This window comes from Sphaerodactylus townsendi, linkage group LG06 (assembly GCF_021028975.2).
Source record: "Sphaerodactylus townsendi isolate TG3544 linkage group LG06, MPM_Stown_v2.3, whole genome shotgun sequence".
NCBI classification, from domain to species: Eukaryota; Metazoa; Chordata; class Lepidosauria; order Squamata; family Sphaerodactylidae; genus Sphaerodactylus; species Sphaerodactylus townsendi.
The window spans coordinates 99,063,600-99,081,416 of NC_059430.1; the positions used below are offsets into that span (position 1 = coordinate 99,063,600).

Below are 17,817 nucleotides of genomic sequence, written 5' to 3' on the forward strand. Positions count from 1 at the left end.
TTCCCATGTTGAAAGCTCTTTTGGATGTGATCTGATAGGTTTGGCAGAACCCTTCCTCCACTCCAGTCACTGCTGCAACAGTTCAGCAGGGTGGAGTAGGTATGCTGCACCCCCTAGTATCTTTAGCTAATTAAAACCTCCAAAAGCAGGCCTGCACTTGCACAGTCCCAGCGTGTGCCTGCACTGAAGAGCTTGATGAACAACAGTTACAGGTAAGTGCAGTTCAGTTTTCCTCCTTCTTACAGCAGACACATTGGGCCATTTCTGAGGGGCCCTAGAGTAGAATTTCAGGGAGATCAGCGGGCAGGAAAAGGGAGAAGGCAGGACGGTTGTGCTCCACTGATGGAAGTGTCTTCCGATAGCAGAAAATTAATCCAGCTCACCGAGTTCTTTCCATCCGTGGGGGAAAATGCTTCAACTCTTGCCTCTTGGCACTTTTTTCTTCTAGGCACAACTGTTCCTGCACTGCTGAACAGCACCTCCAACCAGCTGTACTTGCATTTCTACTCTGACATCAGCGTCTCTGCCGCAGGGTTTCACCTGGAGTATAAAAGTAAGAACACTTATGCAACACAATAAAATGGTGTCATAGTTTAATTATGTTTTATTTATTTATTGTAAAATGTCTAGCCATCATTTTCTCCCTTGAGGGCACTCGAGGAAGTTCAGGAAAGTCCGAAAATTTCTGGTTGTGTGAAACGTTATTATTTTGTGTCCAAAAATGTGACACTATCAGAAATCACATATATTTAATTCTCAATATTGTCAATCAGTGAACACTTAAATCTGGAGTAGGCACTATAAACAGACAAGAGAGATCTTTCTACAAGCCTGAGAAAAGCCCCATATTTGCATAACCCCCCCCCCCCCCAAAAAAAAACTTTTTTAAAAGCCATGGAGTAGTCGGTAGGGGTTTAGAACATTTTAAAAAACAGAAGTTGCAGTAATTTTAAGAAACAAATACTCTCTACAGCCGTTAGACAGATTCGTGGAGGAGAGGTCCATCAGAGGCTACTAACCATAGTGACTAAGTGGAACCTCCACATTTGGAGGCAGTCAGTCTCAGAATACCAGTTCTAGGAGGGAACATTTGGGGAAGATCTTCTCTTTTATGGCCGGTGTTTTGGTTTTCCAGGACAGCTAGTTGGTTACTGTGCAAAACATGATGTTGGACTTTATGGACCACTGATCGAGGAGTTTTTCTTGATGCATGTACATTGCCCAGGTTGGATGGCTGCAGGCAGGAGCTGTTTCACAAAGATTCTGTTACCAGAGTTTGTATTCTGTCACAGCTACCACATGAGTGCAGGATCTGGTGTGCAGGGATGTGGATTTGGATAGCTCCAAGATTTCTTCTTCAGTGTGAATCATATCCAAAGATTCCAGCCCTGGGGTCTATTTTAAAGGGCTTGGGGAAATGTAGACAGTGTGTAGAATCGGAATAGCCCTGACTAGCCTGATCTCATCAGAACTTGGAAGCTAAGCAGGGTCAGCCACTGTTAGTACTTAGATGGGAGGCCACCAAAGAGGACTTGGGTTGCTAGGCAGTGGCAAACCACCTCTGCTGCTCATCTCTGACCTTGAAAACCCCATTGGTCCTGGGGTCACCATAAGTTGACAACACATGACTTGACAACACACAGTTGTTATTATTATTATAGACAGTATGTAATTAGTGCTTTAAAATCAGAGAGAGATAAGCTGAGCCTAGAAAAGACAGCAAGTAAGAACAAAGTTTTCACTCACTGGAGTGAAATACTACTAACCCTACTGCGTTGCCATAGCCAGCTGTGACTTGACAGCACTTTACATCCACTACTGATCTGGGTATGTTTTTGGTGGGAGCAGAAGCTGCCCAGTGAAACAAGGAATCAAGCAGAGACAAATTGGAAGCCTCCTCCATTAATATGTTCTTTGAGTTTATGAGAACCTTCAATTCATTAAAGGCAGTATTGCTCGAGCATGTTTTTGTGCCCAAGAATGAGGTTATTGGCCTTTGAATTACTGTGTTGGCCTTTGAAGGAGGAGTCCTTTCAGTTATTAATATTGTCACCATAAGATGGGGAGAAAAACTCAGATGGAGCAATGCTAGTCAGGACAGCCTACTTTTGTGCAATTTGCTGGGGACAAATGGCCTCAAAAGCATCAGGTGCAGATGCAGCGTGGGTGCTGTCATACTATAGTGTGCTCTCCCGTTTCCTGGCCACCGCATTATTGATCACTGAGATGTGAAGCCCATTGCGGCTTTCACAGCCAGAAGCCTGGTTCACATCGGCTGAGCAGCTGCGTTGCACCTCTTGTGCCACTCATAGCAGCTGAGATGTGAAGAACCGGTGGCAGCCCCCAGAGGGAATCTGCTGGGCAAGATCAGTTTCACAGAATGTTGCTGTTTGTTTGTGGAATGAAATTCAGTAGCTTGGAGCTGCTTCTGTGCACATGGGCACTCCTTATGCCTGGGGTCACGTTGTCCATTTTTAGACGTGCTTTCCGCAATCACATGATCCCAGGCCTGTTTCCTGTTTGTGCAGGTTTTGTTTCTGTAATTCTTTTTCCCAGCCTGTATTGCTGCCACAAATGCAGACTTCTCCAATCTAAAGCCCCTCTAAAGTGATTAGTGGTCTCTCTCTGTGCTCATAGCTTAGAATGGGATGGTGCATGTTTGCATGCATCAAGTCTGAGATTCTCCTGATGCGTGAATATTGTGACACTGTGCGTTTGTGCTATCAAGTTTCCTGAATGTGCCACCAATCACATTTGTTTTGTGCTGTCAAGTTGCTTCTGACTTACGATGATCCTGTGGATTAGTGATCCAAAGAGTCCTGTCATTGACAGCTTTGATTGGGGCTTGCAAACAGGAAGCCATGGTTTCCTTTATTGAGCACCTCATGCTGAATCTTCCTCTTTTCCAACTATGTTCAATTTCTAGCATGAATGTCTTCCCAAATGACCCCTAATCATAGCACTCACCAAGGGCTCCTAGTTGGGGATTTTTTAGCTACTACCATCAGGACTGGATCTGCCCAGCAGGTGGATCAGACAGAGATCAGTTGATTTTCTGAACCAAACTGGGAACCAGGAGTCACCAAATGGCTCTATCAGTTCTGTCTCAATGCTCGTTCCCATATTCAGCATTTTGTTTCACCTTCAAGGTCATCCCTCATTGGTGGTAGCCAAGCCATAAATCAATGTGTCCCATTTTATTCTGTTTGAGCAGGGGGTAAAATAAACTCATACTTTTTAGTGGTATTTTCTGTCTTGTGGGCCTTGAAGCAGAAAATGAGAGGTACTATTTCAGCCACTTTTTTATTAGCATTCTGTCGCATCATTTATTTCACCCTGGTTTTTGAGCCATAAATGCAGCGTGAAGTCAATGGTACCAGGATGCTTTAGATGTCCTCTGCGTACCAGAGTAAAGAATATTGGCTTAGAGGTGCTGGTGGCCAGTCTCAGTGTGACAACTTCCTAAGTCTGCACAACCCAAGTAAATGCTGTTCTGTTCAAGAGGACCATGTGAGAGAGGCTGACATTTCCCAAAACTTGCTTTTTGGGTGTGAAAGATGAAGAGACATCCTCTTTTAAAGTTCAGCTCCCTTGGAAGAACCTGGATGCTTTCAGGAACCATGGTACGGAGGAAGGAGTTTGAATTTTGCACAGGATCAACTGCCCAAAAGACAAATAGCTCAGCTTTGGAAATCTTGATTCACCAACTGTTTGTCAATCTCTGGTTCTGATTTCACTTCTTGGTTTTCAGGACAGCTGAACAGAGTCATCTTTGTTCCATCTGTGTTCCTGGTGTATACGCTTGGTTTTATCCATTTTTATTTATCTTAGTCCCCTAAGAGTGGCCACTGCTTTGAGTCAGGTGTGGCAGCTGAGCAAGAGAAATGCATACTGAAAAATTCATCAGGGAGTGACCTCCCCCTCCTTGGCAGTCTTCAAGCAGTGGCTGGATGAACACTTGTCAGGATTGTTCTAGGGCTAGGCCACAGGTGTCAAACTTGCAGCCCTCCAGATGTTATGGACTACAGTTCCCATCATTCCAGATGATGGTAACTGTAGTCCATAACATCTGGAAGGCCACGAGTTTGACACCTATGTTCTAGGCCAGGGGTAGGGAACCTGCGGCTCTCCAGATGTTCAGGAACTACAATTCCCATCAGCCTCTGTCAGCATGGCCAATTGGCCATGCTAGTAGGGGCTGATGGGAATTGTAGTTCCTGAACATCTGGAGAGCCGCAGGTTCCCTACCCCTGTTCTAGGCTGATCCTGCATTGTGCAGGTGGTTGGACTAGATGGCCTGTATGGCCATCTCCAACTCTATGATTCTATCTTTACAGCTCTATGATTCTATGAGTCTTATTGTTCTTACTGCCCCGTATCTACAGATGTTGCTGTGTTTGCCTGCAGCCACATGTGCTCATCTTAATGCCTTCTTTTCTTGATGCTTTTTTGCAGCCGTTGGCTTGTCCAGCTGCCCAGAACCCACCGTCCCCAGCAGTGGCTTGAAGACTGGAGAGAGATATTTGGTGAATGACGTTGTGTCCTTCCAATGCGAGCCAGGTTATGCTCTCCAGGTACTTAATGCCATTGAGCCTCAGTTGCTGTTAAAGTGGAGTGATATTTAGGGCAGAGCAATAAAAAAACAGGTCCTAGAAAGGAAATTCTCCCACCTCTCACTGTGGTATATAGTGGTTAAGGGTGGTGGACTCTAATCTGGAGAACCAGGTTTGGTTCCCCATTCCATCACATGAGTGGTAGACTCTAACCTAAATTCCCCACTCCTACACATGAAGCCTGCTGGGTGACCTTGGGCTAGTCATAGTCCTCTCCAAACTCTGTCAGCCCCACCTACCTCATAACGTGTCTCTTGTGGGGGGAGGAAGAGAAGGAGTTTGTTAGCCTATTTGAGACTCCTTACAATTGAAAAAAGCAGGGTATAAATCCAAACTCCTCCTCTTCTTCTCTTGTCAAGAAACTTCTTGGGGAAGGGCTGATGGCCTAGAGCTCCACAGACACCAAAGAACTGTATGGTTAGGGGGAATATGTGGATATGAATCTTTGGGGATTTTCTGGTACAGAACTTGTACTATTTCAGTTAAATTTTGACCCAGAAGTTCTCCCACCTCCCCCATTAGGTCTCCTTTTCAGTTTGTTATGCATCTCCCACAGACTAATGATCTCATTTCCTTCCCCAGGGACATTCTCACATTTCCTGCATGCCAGGGACTGTCCGGCGCTGGAACTATCCCCCTCCGCTCTGTATTGGTAGGACATCACTATTGCGTATTATTAAAATCTTTCCAAGACTGAATCGGAGCAGTTGCCTCCTCACTGGCAGTGAAATAAGTAAGACAAAAGTGGTTGGGTCCCTTTACATGAAGAGCAGGAGGAATCATGGATGATTGATGGATGTTTGTTTCCAGATCCAGAGTCTGACCAAGTTGTCTATATGTAGAGCACAGGTGTCAAACTTGCAGCCCTCCAAATGTTCATGAACTACAATTCCCATCAGTCCTTGCCAGTCTAGCCAATGCTCATGTTATTTATTTATTTAATTTATTTATTAGATTTTTATACCGCCCTATCCCCGAGGGGCTCCGGGGATAATGTTGGGAGGGACTGATGGGAATTGTAGTTCATGAACATCTGGAGGGCCGCGAGTTTGACACCCCTGATGTCTCCAGGTGTCATTCTCATCTGACTGGGGACTTTCTCCCCAGCCAGGAAAATCCTGTCCTTAGGACAAGAAGTATGATCTTGTTTCATACTGACCTTAGGGGTCAGATGACCCATTCCTCAAAATCAGAGTTATCGGGACAAGCAGACAAATTCTGAACCTGTAATGATTAAGACATAATTGAAATAGCTGAGCAAATCCTGAAGCTGCTTTCTGGAGCAAACAGTATTGATTGCAGACTCTGATCTCCATATCATAGCTGAATACGGGTGCTTGAATGAGTGTCCGAAGAGAGCCAGATTCAAAATCCCTACTCTGTCATGGAAGCTCACTTTGGGACAGTTTCACACAGCGCAACCTATCTCACAGGGGTTGTTGTATGAATAAAACAGGAGAAATGAGAATAAGCAAATAAATAAATGAAAAAGACGTGGGGCTGTGTAGGACACGATATGTGTATAGCCAAGATGTGTTTCTGTATTTCTCACTTGGGATGTTACGGATGAGTCATGCTCCTTTCAAGGCACCTGAATCCCCGTCCTGAAGTTTTAAGAACGTCAAGCAATGTCTACTGAACTGCTGTACTGTGCTTTGCCTTTCTCTTCATCCTCCCCATTCAGTACAGCTGCACTGGAGTGCAGAATGGGTTGAGTTTTTAATTCATAAGCCTTTCAGCTTGTTCTCTCTGAGCCACGTGTTCCACGGAGAACATGCCAAGTTCATTCCCTGGCATCAACTGCTGAAAAATATTGGATGGTAAGTGATGTGTGTTGGAAGAGAAGGACTTCACGTTGTTTCCTGCCTCAACCCACAGAGGGGGTTTTACTAGATAGCCAGTGGCTAGATAGGGACCTAGGGAGTGACACCTTTACTCTATCATGCCGGCTCTATCCCTTTGATGTTAGACTGATACTCTCAGGGACTTCCTTCCGCCTTCTTTTCGGTCCCTGGGAGTATCAGTCTAACATCAAAGGGATAGAGCCAGCATGATAAAGGTGTCACTCCCTAGGTCCCTATCTAGCCATTGGCTATCTAGTTATGTCCTTTTCTAGTAGTTCTGTCACTGTGCATCTTGTGCTCAATGTGAACAGGGATAATGGGGATTATCCCTGTTCACATTGAGCAGAGTGCACGGGTGGCAGAGAGCACAGCAGAAGCCTTGCCTCGTGCGCCTGCGTGTGAGGATCCCATGTGCGTGTGAGCTTGCACAAAAGAAAGTCAGAGTCAGTTGTAGTTTCTAATCTAATAAAAGGAGTATTTATTAGTGAACTCCATTCTGGATAGAAAGGTAGGTAGATAGGTTCACTAATCTATCCTAATCCAGCTAGATCTGTCCTAATCCACCCATGCACTCTGCTCAATGTGAACAGGGATAATCCCCATTACCAGGTGATTATTCCAGCAATGTGAAAGACCTCTGTCTGAGAACCTGGAGAGCCACAGCCTTTCTGAGCAGATTGTGCTGACCCTCACGGACCAATGATCTAACTCAATACAAGGCATCTTCGTGTGTTTATATAACTGTGGGTCCCTCACCCCGCCCTTCTTTCTAGATTATGGGCTTACAAATGCTTTTTCTTTCTAGATTGTAAATTTACAAATATTTTCCCTGTTACGTTTAATATGATCAAGCTCTCAGAGTCTGATTGCAAGACGTGTTCAACTAGGTTTTTTTTTTCTTCTTTCCTTCAATCAGGATGTTTCCTTTTTAAATAATTGAGGAGGGATTCCATTTAAGTAGACATCAAGGGGGTAGGGTAGAGAGTTAAGGAGTAGCACAGTCAGCAGAAACGACTTCATATAATGAGCGGTTAGATGGAAGGGAATTTGCACTGTCAGTGCCTGTGTCAGTTGAAAGAGCAGGCTTGCTGTGGTGTAGTGGTTAAGAGCAGGTAGATTCTAATCTGGAGATTCCCCACTCCTCCACCTGAGTGGCAGAGGCTTATTTGGTGAACCAGAAGTGTTTCCGCACTCCTACATTCCTGCTGTGTGACCTTGGGCTAGTCACAGTTCTTTGGAACTCTGTCAGGCCCACCTACCTCACAAGGTGTCTGTTGTGGGGAAAGAAGGGAAAAGGAGTTAAGCCAGGAGAGTGGGATATAAATCCAAACTCCTCCTGCTCCTCCTCCGCCTTCTTCTTCATCATTATCATCACAAGCAGGGGCAAGTAATAGTCACCCAAGGATGTAGGAGACAGGAAGAACTGGGTGACAACTAGGCAAGACCATTTTGGAGGGTAGCGATATTTCCCCGACTCTTGGTGGGCAAGCCACCTCTCCTCCCTGGCTGAAATCCAGCAGCCAAGGCAGGAGGCCTTTCCATATTATGGATTGGATGATCTAACAGGAGAAGATTTCCTACATCCACGCACTGCCTTTGGAGAGGAATTTATATAATTTGTGAATCACCTCTGAAGGGGTGTGTGTGTGTGTGTGCGTGCATGCGTGCGTGAGAGAGAGAGAGAGAGAGAGAGAGAGAGAGAGAGAAGCAATGACCTCCTGTTGGGCATCAGCACATTTAACAATCAAAAGGATTCCAAAGAAAAACGTGGGATCTCCTTATCATTTGGGAGAGTTAACCGAAAGGTCTTGCGCATCACCTACCACCTTATCCATCTAGCTGGAAATGCCAAAAGTTGAACCTAGGACTTTCTGCAAACGAAGCGGATGCTGCACCACCAAATATCCACATTCTCTCCCCCTAAAACAAAGAAAAAAATCAACATTAATCGAGCAGTTCAGGGTCTAGTCTGTTCTTTCTTTCCTTTGCTTTGTCTTCTGAGATAGCTGCATTTGTTCATTCCTGAATAACATGAATCTCAGAGCACTTAGTAGTGCAATCCTAGGCAGAGAGACTCCAGTCTAAGCCAATTGAAATCTGTGGATTTAGGCTCGTGTGTAACTGCATAAGATGTGACTGTTAATGTGCACGGTTTCCTCTGGAAAAGCGTGAAGTGCTCAACATTTGTATTAACAATTTTCGAGGGCAAATGCCATACCATTAACCGAGCCGCAACGCTGTTATGTGCCTTATTACCGTGTCTGCACACTCGTAAATGCAGTGACAAATATATGATTAGAGCTATTATGCTCATTAAGCTGAATGACGCCATAGAATTCTGGATGTAACCCTTCAGAATGCAAAAGTAAGTGTGTATGTCGTCTTTTGAACCCAACCCCCCCCCCCCCCCCCGCCACACACACACAAAGCTCTGTGCAGGTGTTCGGCTTGCAGAAACGGGACATGTCTTTGTTAAACATCTTTCCCACATCTGCTTGTTTATCAAATTCCAAGCTTCTTATCAAAAGGCTTCTTAGGGCGAATATAGCACTCCAGCAGCTGTAGTCAGAAGTGATCTAGGTGCACAATTTTATCTCACTATTCAGTGTAACGTGACCCAGATCCAGTGGTGGGATTCAGCCGGTTCGCATCACTTCAGCAGATCCAGTTGTTAAAATGGTGCTTGTAAACAACCAGTTGTTAAATTATTTGAATCCCACCACCGGAACTGGTTGTTATTTGAATTCCACCACTGCCCAGATGTATAGATGCACAGGAATGAGGAAATACTGTAGTCTGTCCCCCTGTGATTTCAGTTCTAACTTTCTTGCCTCAAGTGGAAAAACGCTACCTCACCTTTTGGCCATCCCAGTCTCTGTCTCCTTGTGATTTGGCATTCCAGGCAGGAATGGGATGTTAAACCCTTTGTTCTTGCTTCAGCCAGAGTCTTTAGTATAGCTAAGGCCCCTTCCGCACATGCCAAATAAGGCACTTTCAGTCCACTTTCACAATTGTTTGCAAGAGGATTTTGCTATTCCGCACAGCTGCAAAATGCATTGAAAGTGTATTGAAGAGCTAAAGAACTCTGTGCTTGGAAGAGGGAAAGAGATTTCTCCTCTGTTGTGGTTTTCCTTCGCCAAGTTTTTACTAACACCGCAGTCTCTGAAGTGTGCACAGAATGTAACCCTAATAGATAAAACATTGAGGTGGATTCTGTGTCCCATATTTTATAACTCCCTGCAAGTTGCGGTGAGGGGAGTTAATACATGAAGGAGGAAGCTCCTTTCGTCTCTGATTTTCTATTCACTTACGTTTTTTTCCTTTGTTTTTAAAAACAAACACAAACACACCCCTGCAATCAGAAATAACAGCAGCCTTCTCTAACATTTGACTATATGTGTAGGATGAACCATGGCAACTTGCAAGGCTTCACTTCCCCCAGGGATTTGAATCTAAATGTTTCAACTTTGTCTGCTTTAGAGAGAATTAGCTTTTACCTGCTATTCGTTTATCTGCTTATTTATTTTATAAAAAGGCATAGATATAGTCGAGCCCCATAGTGCAGAGTGGTAAGCTTCAGTATTGCAATCCAAGTTCTGCTCACGACCTGAGTTTGATCCTGTTGGAAGTCAGTTTCAGGTAGCCGGCTCAAGATTGACTCAGCCTTCCATCCTTCTGAAGTTGGTAAAATGAGTACCCAGCTTGCTGTGTTGACTACTGGGGGAGGCAATGGCAAACTATCCCGTAAACAAAGTCTGCGTAGTAAATGTCATCACCCCATGGGTCAGTAATGACCCAGTGCTTGCACAGGGGACCACATTTACCTTTTACTATGCAAATAGATGTGCATGTGCACTTTGGCACCAGGAGTTACTGCAGCAAGTTGATTCAGTCAGAAGCAGACCTGAGAAGGAGCTAAACTGACATCATTCAGCCATCTGTTCTGATGTTTTCTGAAATTCCATTCTGTAAATATGCTGTCTGTGGCTTCTTGGTGGCCTTTTAGACAGTCCTTTGTAGCGGTAACTCATCCATTGTTTCAGGATAAACTGCCAACAAGGTCATGGTGGATTTTTGTTTTAGTTTTGACATGAAGCTTCTTTCTGTCTTAACAGCTCAGTGTGGTGGGACGATGGAAGAAATGGAAGGGGTGATCCTGAGCCCTGGCTTCCCAGGAAATTACCCCAGCAACAGCGACTGCTCATGGCGGATATCCCTTCCGGTGGGGTTCGGTAAGAGAATGCCATCTCCAGTTCTGAATGAATAAACCCCTACATATTTTGTTAGTCTGATCCAAGATAGGGATGCTCAACTGCATGGAAGGGATAATGTGGTGGTAGAATCTTGACCTGGACTTTTGAAAACTTTTGAATGCATCCTTCGTCTTCTTTCAACCCATGTAAGGTTTTTTTTTTAAGTGGAGCAAGAAGGGTTCTACCCAACCCATTCCCTTCATTGATAGCTTTCTGATTGCAGGGAGATTATCTTCCGGGGGGGGGGGGGGGCAAAGTTTTTGGAAGACTGAGACGATTTAACCGTCTTGTCTCTTTTTCAACCATTTAAATGTATTATTTATTTTATTAAAGTAGTATACCCTGTCTTTTTGTAATCCATATTCAAGGTGGCTTACAAAATGCAATACAGTACAATAGCCCAATACAGTAAAAACCTATACATACAATAATATCACACAATATCATAAAAAGTCAAAATACAATAAAATGCACATTAAAATTGCCCTTCTGAAGCTGCTTTTAGGTCTAGCAGGACAGGTGCACCATTAACCTCCACTGTAGCCTCTAGAAAGCTGCATCCAGGCCTCTGAAGTGCTATGTGCTATCTAGGAATCCCTTGTCAGGTCTGAGGTTTCCATCTCCAGGTTAGGACATTACTGGAGATTTTGAAGATGGTGTTTGGGGAGTAAAAGGACCTCAGCCAGGGTATAATGTCACAGACTTCACCCTCCAATGCAGCCATTTTCTCCAGAGGAACTGATCTGTGTAGTCTGAACCAGAGGCATAGCTGGGCCAAACTGCGCCCAGTGCGCAGTGTGTTTTTCCGCACCCCCCGCAGCGCCCCCCCCCCCCGCGGCACACACACACACACACGCCCCCCTTCCCACACTTACCTACGTTCCTTTTCTATTTCTAGTACTTTTTGAGGCTGAAAAAAAGTGGCCTCTTCACAGTTCAGGGAAAAAACTGCCTGACGAACTATACTTCCCAAGAGACCTTGTCAGCCCCAAGGTCTCCTGGGAACTGTAGTTCCTCAGGCAGTTTTTAGCCTGAACTGTAAATCGGCTGCTTTTTTCAGCCTCAAAAAGTACTAAAAAAAGAAAAGGAACGTAGGTAAGTGTGGGAAGGGGGGCTGGGTGTGTGTGTGCCACAGGGGGGCTGCGGGGGGGGGGGCATGGGGAAAAGGGGGAGGGGCCAGGGACGATTTTCCGTCCCCAGGCGTGCGCCTGGTGCACGACGCACCTCCCCTTCCCCTTGGCGCTCCACCACTGATCTGGACACTAGTTGAAATTTCAGGAGATCTCCACATCCCCTCTCCCTGACAGCTGGCAACCCAAGGACTCAATAGTGCCAAGGTGTATACAGAGGGACCTGGCTGGAGAGGGAGCAGCAGCAGGGTGGATACCCAAGAGATACAAAGGGATAGCTCAACAGAGGGCTCCCAAACGTGGTGCCATAATGTCCACAGAACAGTACCACATGTGCTTCCAAAAAGTTGGCCGAGCCATTGTAAAGGCAGTGACTGGCTGCCTTCATACAAATAACTATTTTTACTTGGATCCTCTCCATTGCTTACTGGATAAGGATCCAGAACCCTGCAAACAGAACCCGCAGATCAGTTGTGAATCATTAGGTGCTAGGGAGCCCCAGAGCAGGGGAACACCCCTTTCCTCTCTGGTGGACTTCTCTCTGTGTGCATGTTATCCTACCCTTGCTTTTCTTCTATGTGTGTTCATCCATATTGCCCATCCCCTTTATTTTTATGTGTGAATGTATGCTTGGCTCTGTCTCCCTTGGAAGCCATTTTGTGTTCACCTCTCCCTCCTATGGCAACCATTTTGTAGTGGTGCCTGCCAGCATACCTTAAAATCTCACAGGTGCCTATGAGCTCAAAACAATTGGGGTTCACAGCCCCATCCATCTGGCCACTGCCCCCAAAGGGGCTTCCTGGTGGCGTGGGGAGGCTGGTAAAGCGGAAAAACCTCCCAACTGGGCTGGGTAGGATTACACCACCTTTTTTGGAGGCATAAGTCAGAGGCCTCATCTGCCAGCATAATGTGCCAAAAGGCCAGGGGAAGCCAACTAACGTTGACTCCTCCCCAACCATTCTCCTCTCCCATTGGTAGCAACAGGGGCGTTGGGATACTGGCGCAGCATCCATGTGCCAGGGTGGGCCGCGGTGGCCACACACCATTGGAATCACCCCTCTGCTTGAGTAGGTGCCTCAGGGAGGGCAAATCTGCCTGCAGATTCCCCCTTCTCCCCGAATGGGGCTCTCAGTTACAGAAGCAAACAATGGGATTACTGGTTCTTTGGGGTCATCAGACTTCTCAGGCGTCAGTACTTTGGTACTTACTTTCTCTTTCACTCTGAAAATAAATCTTTTGGGGTTGTAAAGGTCAAGTGGGCTTCATGGTTTTGTTTTTAAAATGGTGGGTAAATCCTGCTTTAGATCTGGGTGTGGGGACTGTCCATGTAAACAGAGCCTAATTTTTGACTTGACATGACAACTGTGCTTCTCCCACCCCCACCCCACCCCATTTCCAAAAACACCATATAGGTGCTCACATCCAATTCCTGAACTTTTCCACGGAACCCAATCATGACTATGTGGAAATCCGCAACGGGCCCTATGACACCAGCAGCGTTATCAGCAGGTTCAGTGGGACAGACCTCCCAGGTTCCCTCCTCTCCACATCACATGAAACTACAGTCTATTTCCACAGTGACCACTCACAGAACAAGCCTGGCTTCAAGGTAGAATACCAAGGTAAGCAGGAGGAAGCTGAGTGAGCCACAGATGATGCAGCCATCCCATCCTTGGGCTCTGAACATGGGAAATGTTGGGAATTTATCCCTTGAGGATATGCTCGATAAAAGATTGTCCTGGGCCACACAAAAGCCTGCCTTAATCCTAACTAAAGCAGTTTACAGCTGAATTGGCCCCAAATTAAAAAAAAACAAGCCATAATCCACATTGTACCTTTTATTAGGACCAGCTACAATGACACAAAATGTTGTGCAAGTTTTTGAGCTCTCCAAAACTCTTTCTCAAGCTGGATGTTACAAAACAAAGAGAGGTGTGGAAGAGATGTTTCAAGTGCCCAGCACTCTTCCTTGCCCTCTGCCCTTGAGGTGAGATAATGCATAGTGCATTCTCTATGCAAGTTCTACCTTAGAATTCAACTTGACATGAAGCCTGGAGACCTCATGCTGGTTCTGGGTGCAGAGAAGGAAATCTGTGATGATTGTCTTTCTCCAGAACTATCAAGAGGCCTGGCACAGTTCAACATAAATGTAGGGAACATGTCCCTATATGGAGAGAGTCTGCATAAGCGGCCCCAAATGTTGTGTCTGAGGGTGGCATGATGCCCAAGGACACCTTTTCTGGCTCCCACCAGGTGTTTTGAGAAAGTGGGCAAAGAAGATGTACTTTTGCCCAGAAGGGCTTCTGATTGGCCATAGGTGGTCTGATTGGCTGTGCAGATTTTTAAAAACATTGCTTCAGTGGCAGATGTCCCCATAGCACAAACATCTTCCCTGTGTGATTGGAGGTTAGCTTTGTACATACAGGAAAACCTTTTTGAAACAATATGGCCTCTTCTGCACTTGCAAAATAATGCACTTTCAATCTACTTTCAGTGCACTTTGTAGCTGGATTTTACTGTGTGCAATAGCAAAATCCACTTGCAAACAATTGAGAAAGTGGATTGAAAGTGCATTATTCTACATGTGCGCAAGGGGCCTGTGTTCGTTTGAAAAGGCATCCTGTTAAGCAGCAGTTTTGTCTGGAGATTTCCTTTTAGAAATATGCATACCCTCAGTCCCTGGCATTTTGTGGTTGGTTCCACCTCCCACTGCAGTCATTTTGTGATTAACTCCCACCACCCTCTGTGAGAATCCCAAAGGTGCCCAAAGCCTCAAAGTGGTTGGAGACCCCAGCCTACCTTCTATCAGGGGTAGGGAGAATGTAGCCCCTGTGCTAGATTGGTGGAGTAGCTGCTGAGTTAATTCCATGGTTTTTGTCCTTATCTTGCCATGGTAGTGAAATCTGCTGACTTCTCTTTTTAATTGACTGGTTATATTGAATAGCTGTGTTATTGTTGTCAGTGAAAGTTGTTTGGGCGGAAAGCGGGGTAGAAATATTTTAAGTAAATAAAGGGAAGTGGGTGGGGGAACGGGAATGAATGTTGTGACTCATGCCGCTGCTTCGTTTGTTAGGCTGTTGCGGCGAAAAAAAATCAAAACAGGCATTTTAATAGCTTTTTTATTAAGACTAATCAGGCTTTCACAAAACAATTGGTGAGCTTTCAAATTCCCCAGAACTCTTCAACAAGCTGGCTGCTCAATATATATTTATTTTAAAAGTGGCAGGAGAGAGAAGAAAGGATGTTTCAGTGTCTGGTTTCACATGGGTAAAGCTAAAGCAAAAGATGAATGGAAAAGGTTCAATCTGAGGAATGACTAGAAAGAAAGGGGGCAATTTGTGGTGGTAGAGGGTAGAATTTCCAGGCAAAACAAGGTCTCACTACCAAAAGACTCACTGGAAAAGACAACAATATTAGTAGAAAAAGAGGAAGGTCGTTTCCCCACTTACCTGCTGCTTCGCGCTACTCTCCCCAAGTAGCACGGGGTCCCCCGGCACTCCCCACTACAGGGGCGGCGACAACGCAGCCGCCCCGACGCTGCCACTGTCGCGCCCCCTCAGCACGTGTCATTCCTGACACTCCTCGAAACGGCGCCTTTTGATGACCCCGCGCAGAGCACCACCCGGAGTGCGTGCATAGGGTAGAAGCCCGGGTGCTTGGCTGCCAGAAACGACGCTTGGCCGCCTTTGGCTAGAATTGCGCCAAGGCAGCAACCTTTGGTCGAGGTAAGTGGGGAAACGCCCGAAGTTTGGAGGAAATGGTTTGAAGGGGAACCTTTTTCTAGCTTTCCTCCTTCTGTCCAAATTTCTTGGCTGAAAAGAAACCCAACAACAGCAGAAAAAGCAATTGTGGGATTCTGAGCTCCAGTCAAACTCCAGGGTTCTCTAATGAACAAAGAGAAAAGAAAGGATCCAGAATGAGATCCAGGATCTTCACTTTGGGCTGAGAGGATTCCTCCAGCTCTGTCCCAGTTAGGTTTCATTCTGCCTTTCACCCAGGAGTTTCATTCCATCAAATTCCATAGGAGTAGAACATGAGGATTAAAAAGAGAATGTTCCTCCCTGTTTTCCTGGTGTCTTTGAAAAAGCCCACAAGCTCAGGAGCCAGTACATGTGTCAAAACAGGGATTTAAATTCCCTGAGTGAACACATTTGCAAGCTTAAAGAATCAGAGATCCTGCAAAAGATGGACACTAGTGTCGCAACAACGAAACAAAACAAACAAAATAATAAACATCTCTTCCACACTAGTTCTGTTTGCAATTTTTTTAAAAAAAAACCATAGTGTATTTAACCTGCCAAGGGCTAATTTTGAAGGGGTTTTGTTTCTGCAGATCAGAAAAAAACATAATTGTGCGCTCCTGTCAAATGGAATAAACAGTCAAAAATAATGGAAACCCCTTTAACTGTTGAAGGGCCTCTATTTGTTTTGGCCTATTTTTATGCTACAGAAGTGTGCAATTATGCTCTACGGTATCATAGAAACAAAAAGAGAGAACAGAAGCCCATTCAACATCAGATGTTTGTATTTTTAGAAGTGAAATCAAAAAATCTTTACAGGGCACAAAGAGGTAGCTGTGAAGGAATTTATTTCAATTATCTTTTTCGTATGTGCATTTTGTAACACACGGCTGTGCTTTTCCAGAAATCACTGAACTTTGGGTTATAGGTATGGAGATTTGGGACTTCAAGGAAATCCATGGGACTGGTCCCCCATGTTCACAGTGTGTTCAGCCACCAAGAAAAGCTGCGGGGAAGGTGGATTAAAACACCCCAAAAGCACAAATCCTCTTTGGATTGAGTTTCAATCAGGAAAGCGTTCTGTTGCAGAAATCCACCCCAGAAGGATTTAATGATCATGTCTCCCCAGTGTTTGGAGGGGGAAGAGAGAACCCCAGCTTGACTTGGCCATGTAGGTGTGCCCTTAAAGATGATGAATCCCAGTCTCTTCTAGATGCAGAAAAAGTCCAAATGCTAAAAAAATTTTTTAAAGGTTCCACTCTATTGAGCAGACAAAGGGGAAAAAAGCAAAATTTCTCATTTGGCTGCACCCAAAAGAAGTTGGAACCAGGGCAGACACTGACAGGTTAATCATAAGCTTTGAGGAAAAATTATATTGAAAGAACTCCTGCCTCTTTTGGTTTCCAGCCTATGAACTCCAAGAGTGCCCTGACCCGGAACCCTTTCCTAACGGGATTGTGAGAGGAGCTGGTTACAGTGTAGGCCAGTCCATCTCCTTCGAGTGCCTCCCTGGCTACCAGCTGATTGGCCATCCGGTCTTGACCTGCCAACATGGAACCAATAGAAACTGGGACCATCCCTTGCCCAGGTGTGAAGGTATGGCTTTATTGAGTCAGATTTTGGAAGGGTGTCTGTCTACATGGGCAGAGAGTAAGGGGGGGGGGGGCAGATCCTTGCACCCCAGCACAATAGCGGGCATTTATCCTTTGCTTCATTAATCAGTTTAACCAATATATACGTGTATTATTTCATATGCTTATTTGTCAGCTTAATGTTTGGGGTTTGCTCTTTCTTCATGCCCCACCCAGTGTACCCTTAATGCAGGGGTGTCGAACTCGCGGCCCTCCAGACGGTATGTACTACAGTTCCCATCATCCCCTGCCAGCATCATGCTGGCAGGGGATGATGGGAACTGTAGTCCATAACATCTGGAGGGCCGCAAGTTTGACACCTATGCCTTAAAGACTGAAATGATGCATATGTGAGAAAGAGAGCTTTCGCCCTCCATTGTTTTCTCAGGAAATTGAAAAGTCCAGTGACACCTTAAACACTAATAAAATTAATTCCAGCATGAGTCAGAGGTGACTGCGTTGGATGCCTCAATAGCACATCTGCTAGGCAGACAGAGAAATATGCAAATGAATGCATCTGCTTAACGGGCGTGTGTATCTTATGTAGTAAGTGCTGACTCCTGAAGGCTTACATTGGAATTAATTGTGTTAGTCTTATGCCCCTGC

At 45.3% G+C, this 17,817-nt stretch overlaps 1 protein-coding gene across 3 annotated transcripts in view; it reads left to right on the forward strand.

Moving 5' to 3' along the window:
* LOC125434149 (CUB and sushi domain-containing protein 1-like) overlaps positions 1 to 17,817 on the forward strand; it is an 890,459-nt gene that overhangs the window by 785,674 nt on the left and 86,968 nt on the right. For all 3 annotated transcript variants that reach the window (XM_048499152.1, XM_048499153.1, XM_048499150.1), the window contains 6 exons: positions 449 to 553; positions 4,456 to 4,574; positions 5,196 to 5,265; positions 10,573 to 10,689; positions 13,253 to 13,462; positions 16,988 to 17,176. In XM_048499152.1, coding sequence (XP_048355109.1) covers positions 449 to 553; positions 4,456 to 4,574; positions 5,196 to 5,265; positions 10,573 to 10,689; positions 13,253 to 13,462; positions 16,988 to 17,176 — 810 coding nt within the window. The remainder of the gene's footprint in view (positions 1 to 448; positions 554 to 4,455; positions 4,575 to 5,195; positions 5,266 to 10,572; positions 10,690 to 13,252; positions 13,463 to 16,987; positions 17,177 to 17,817) is intronic.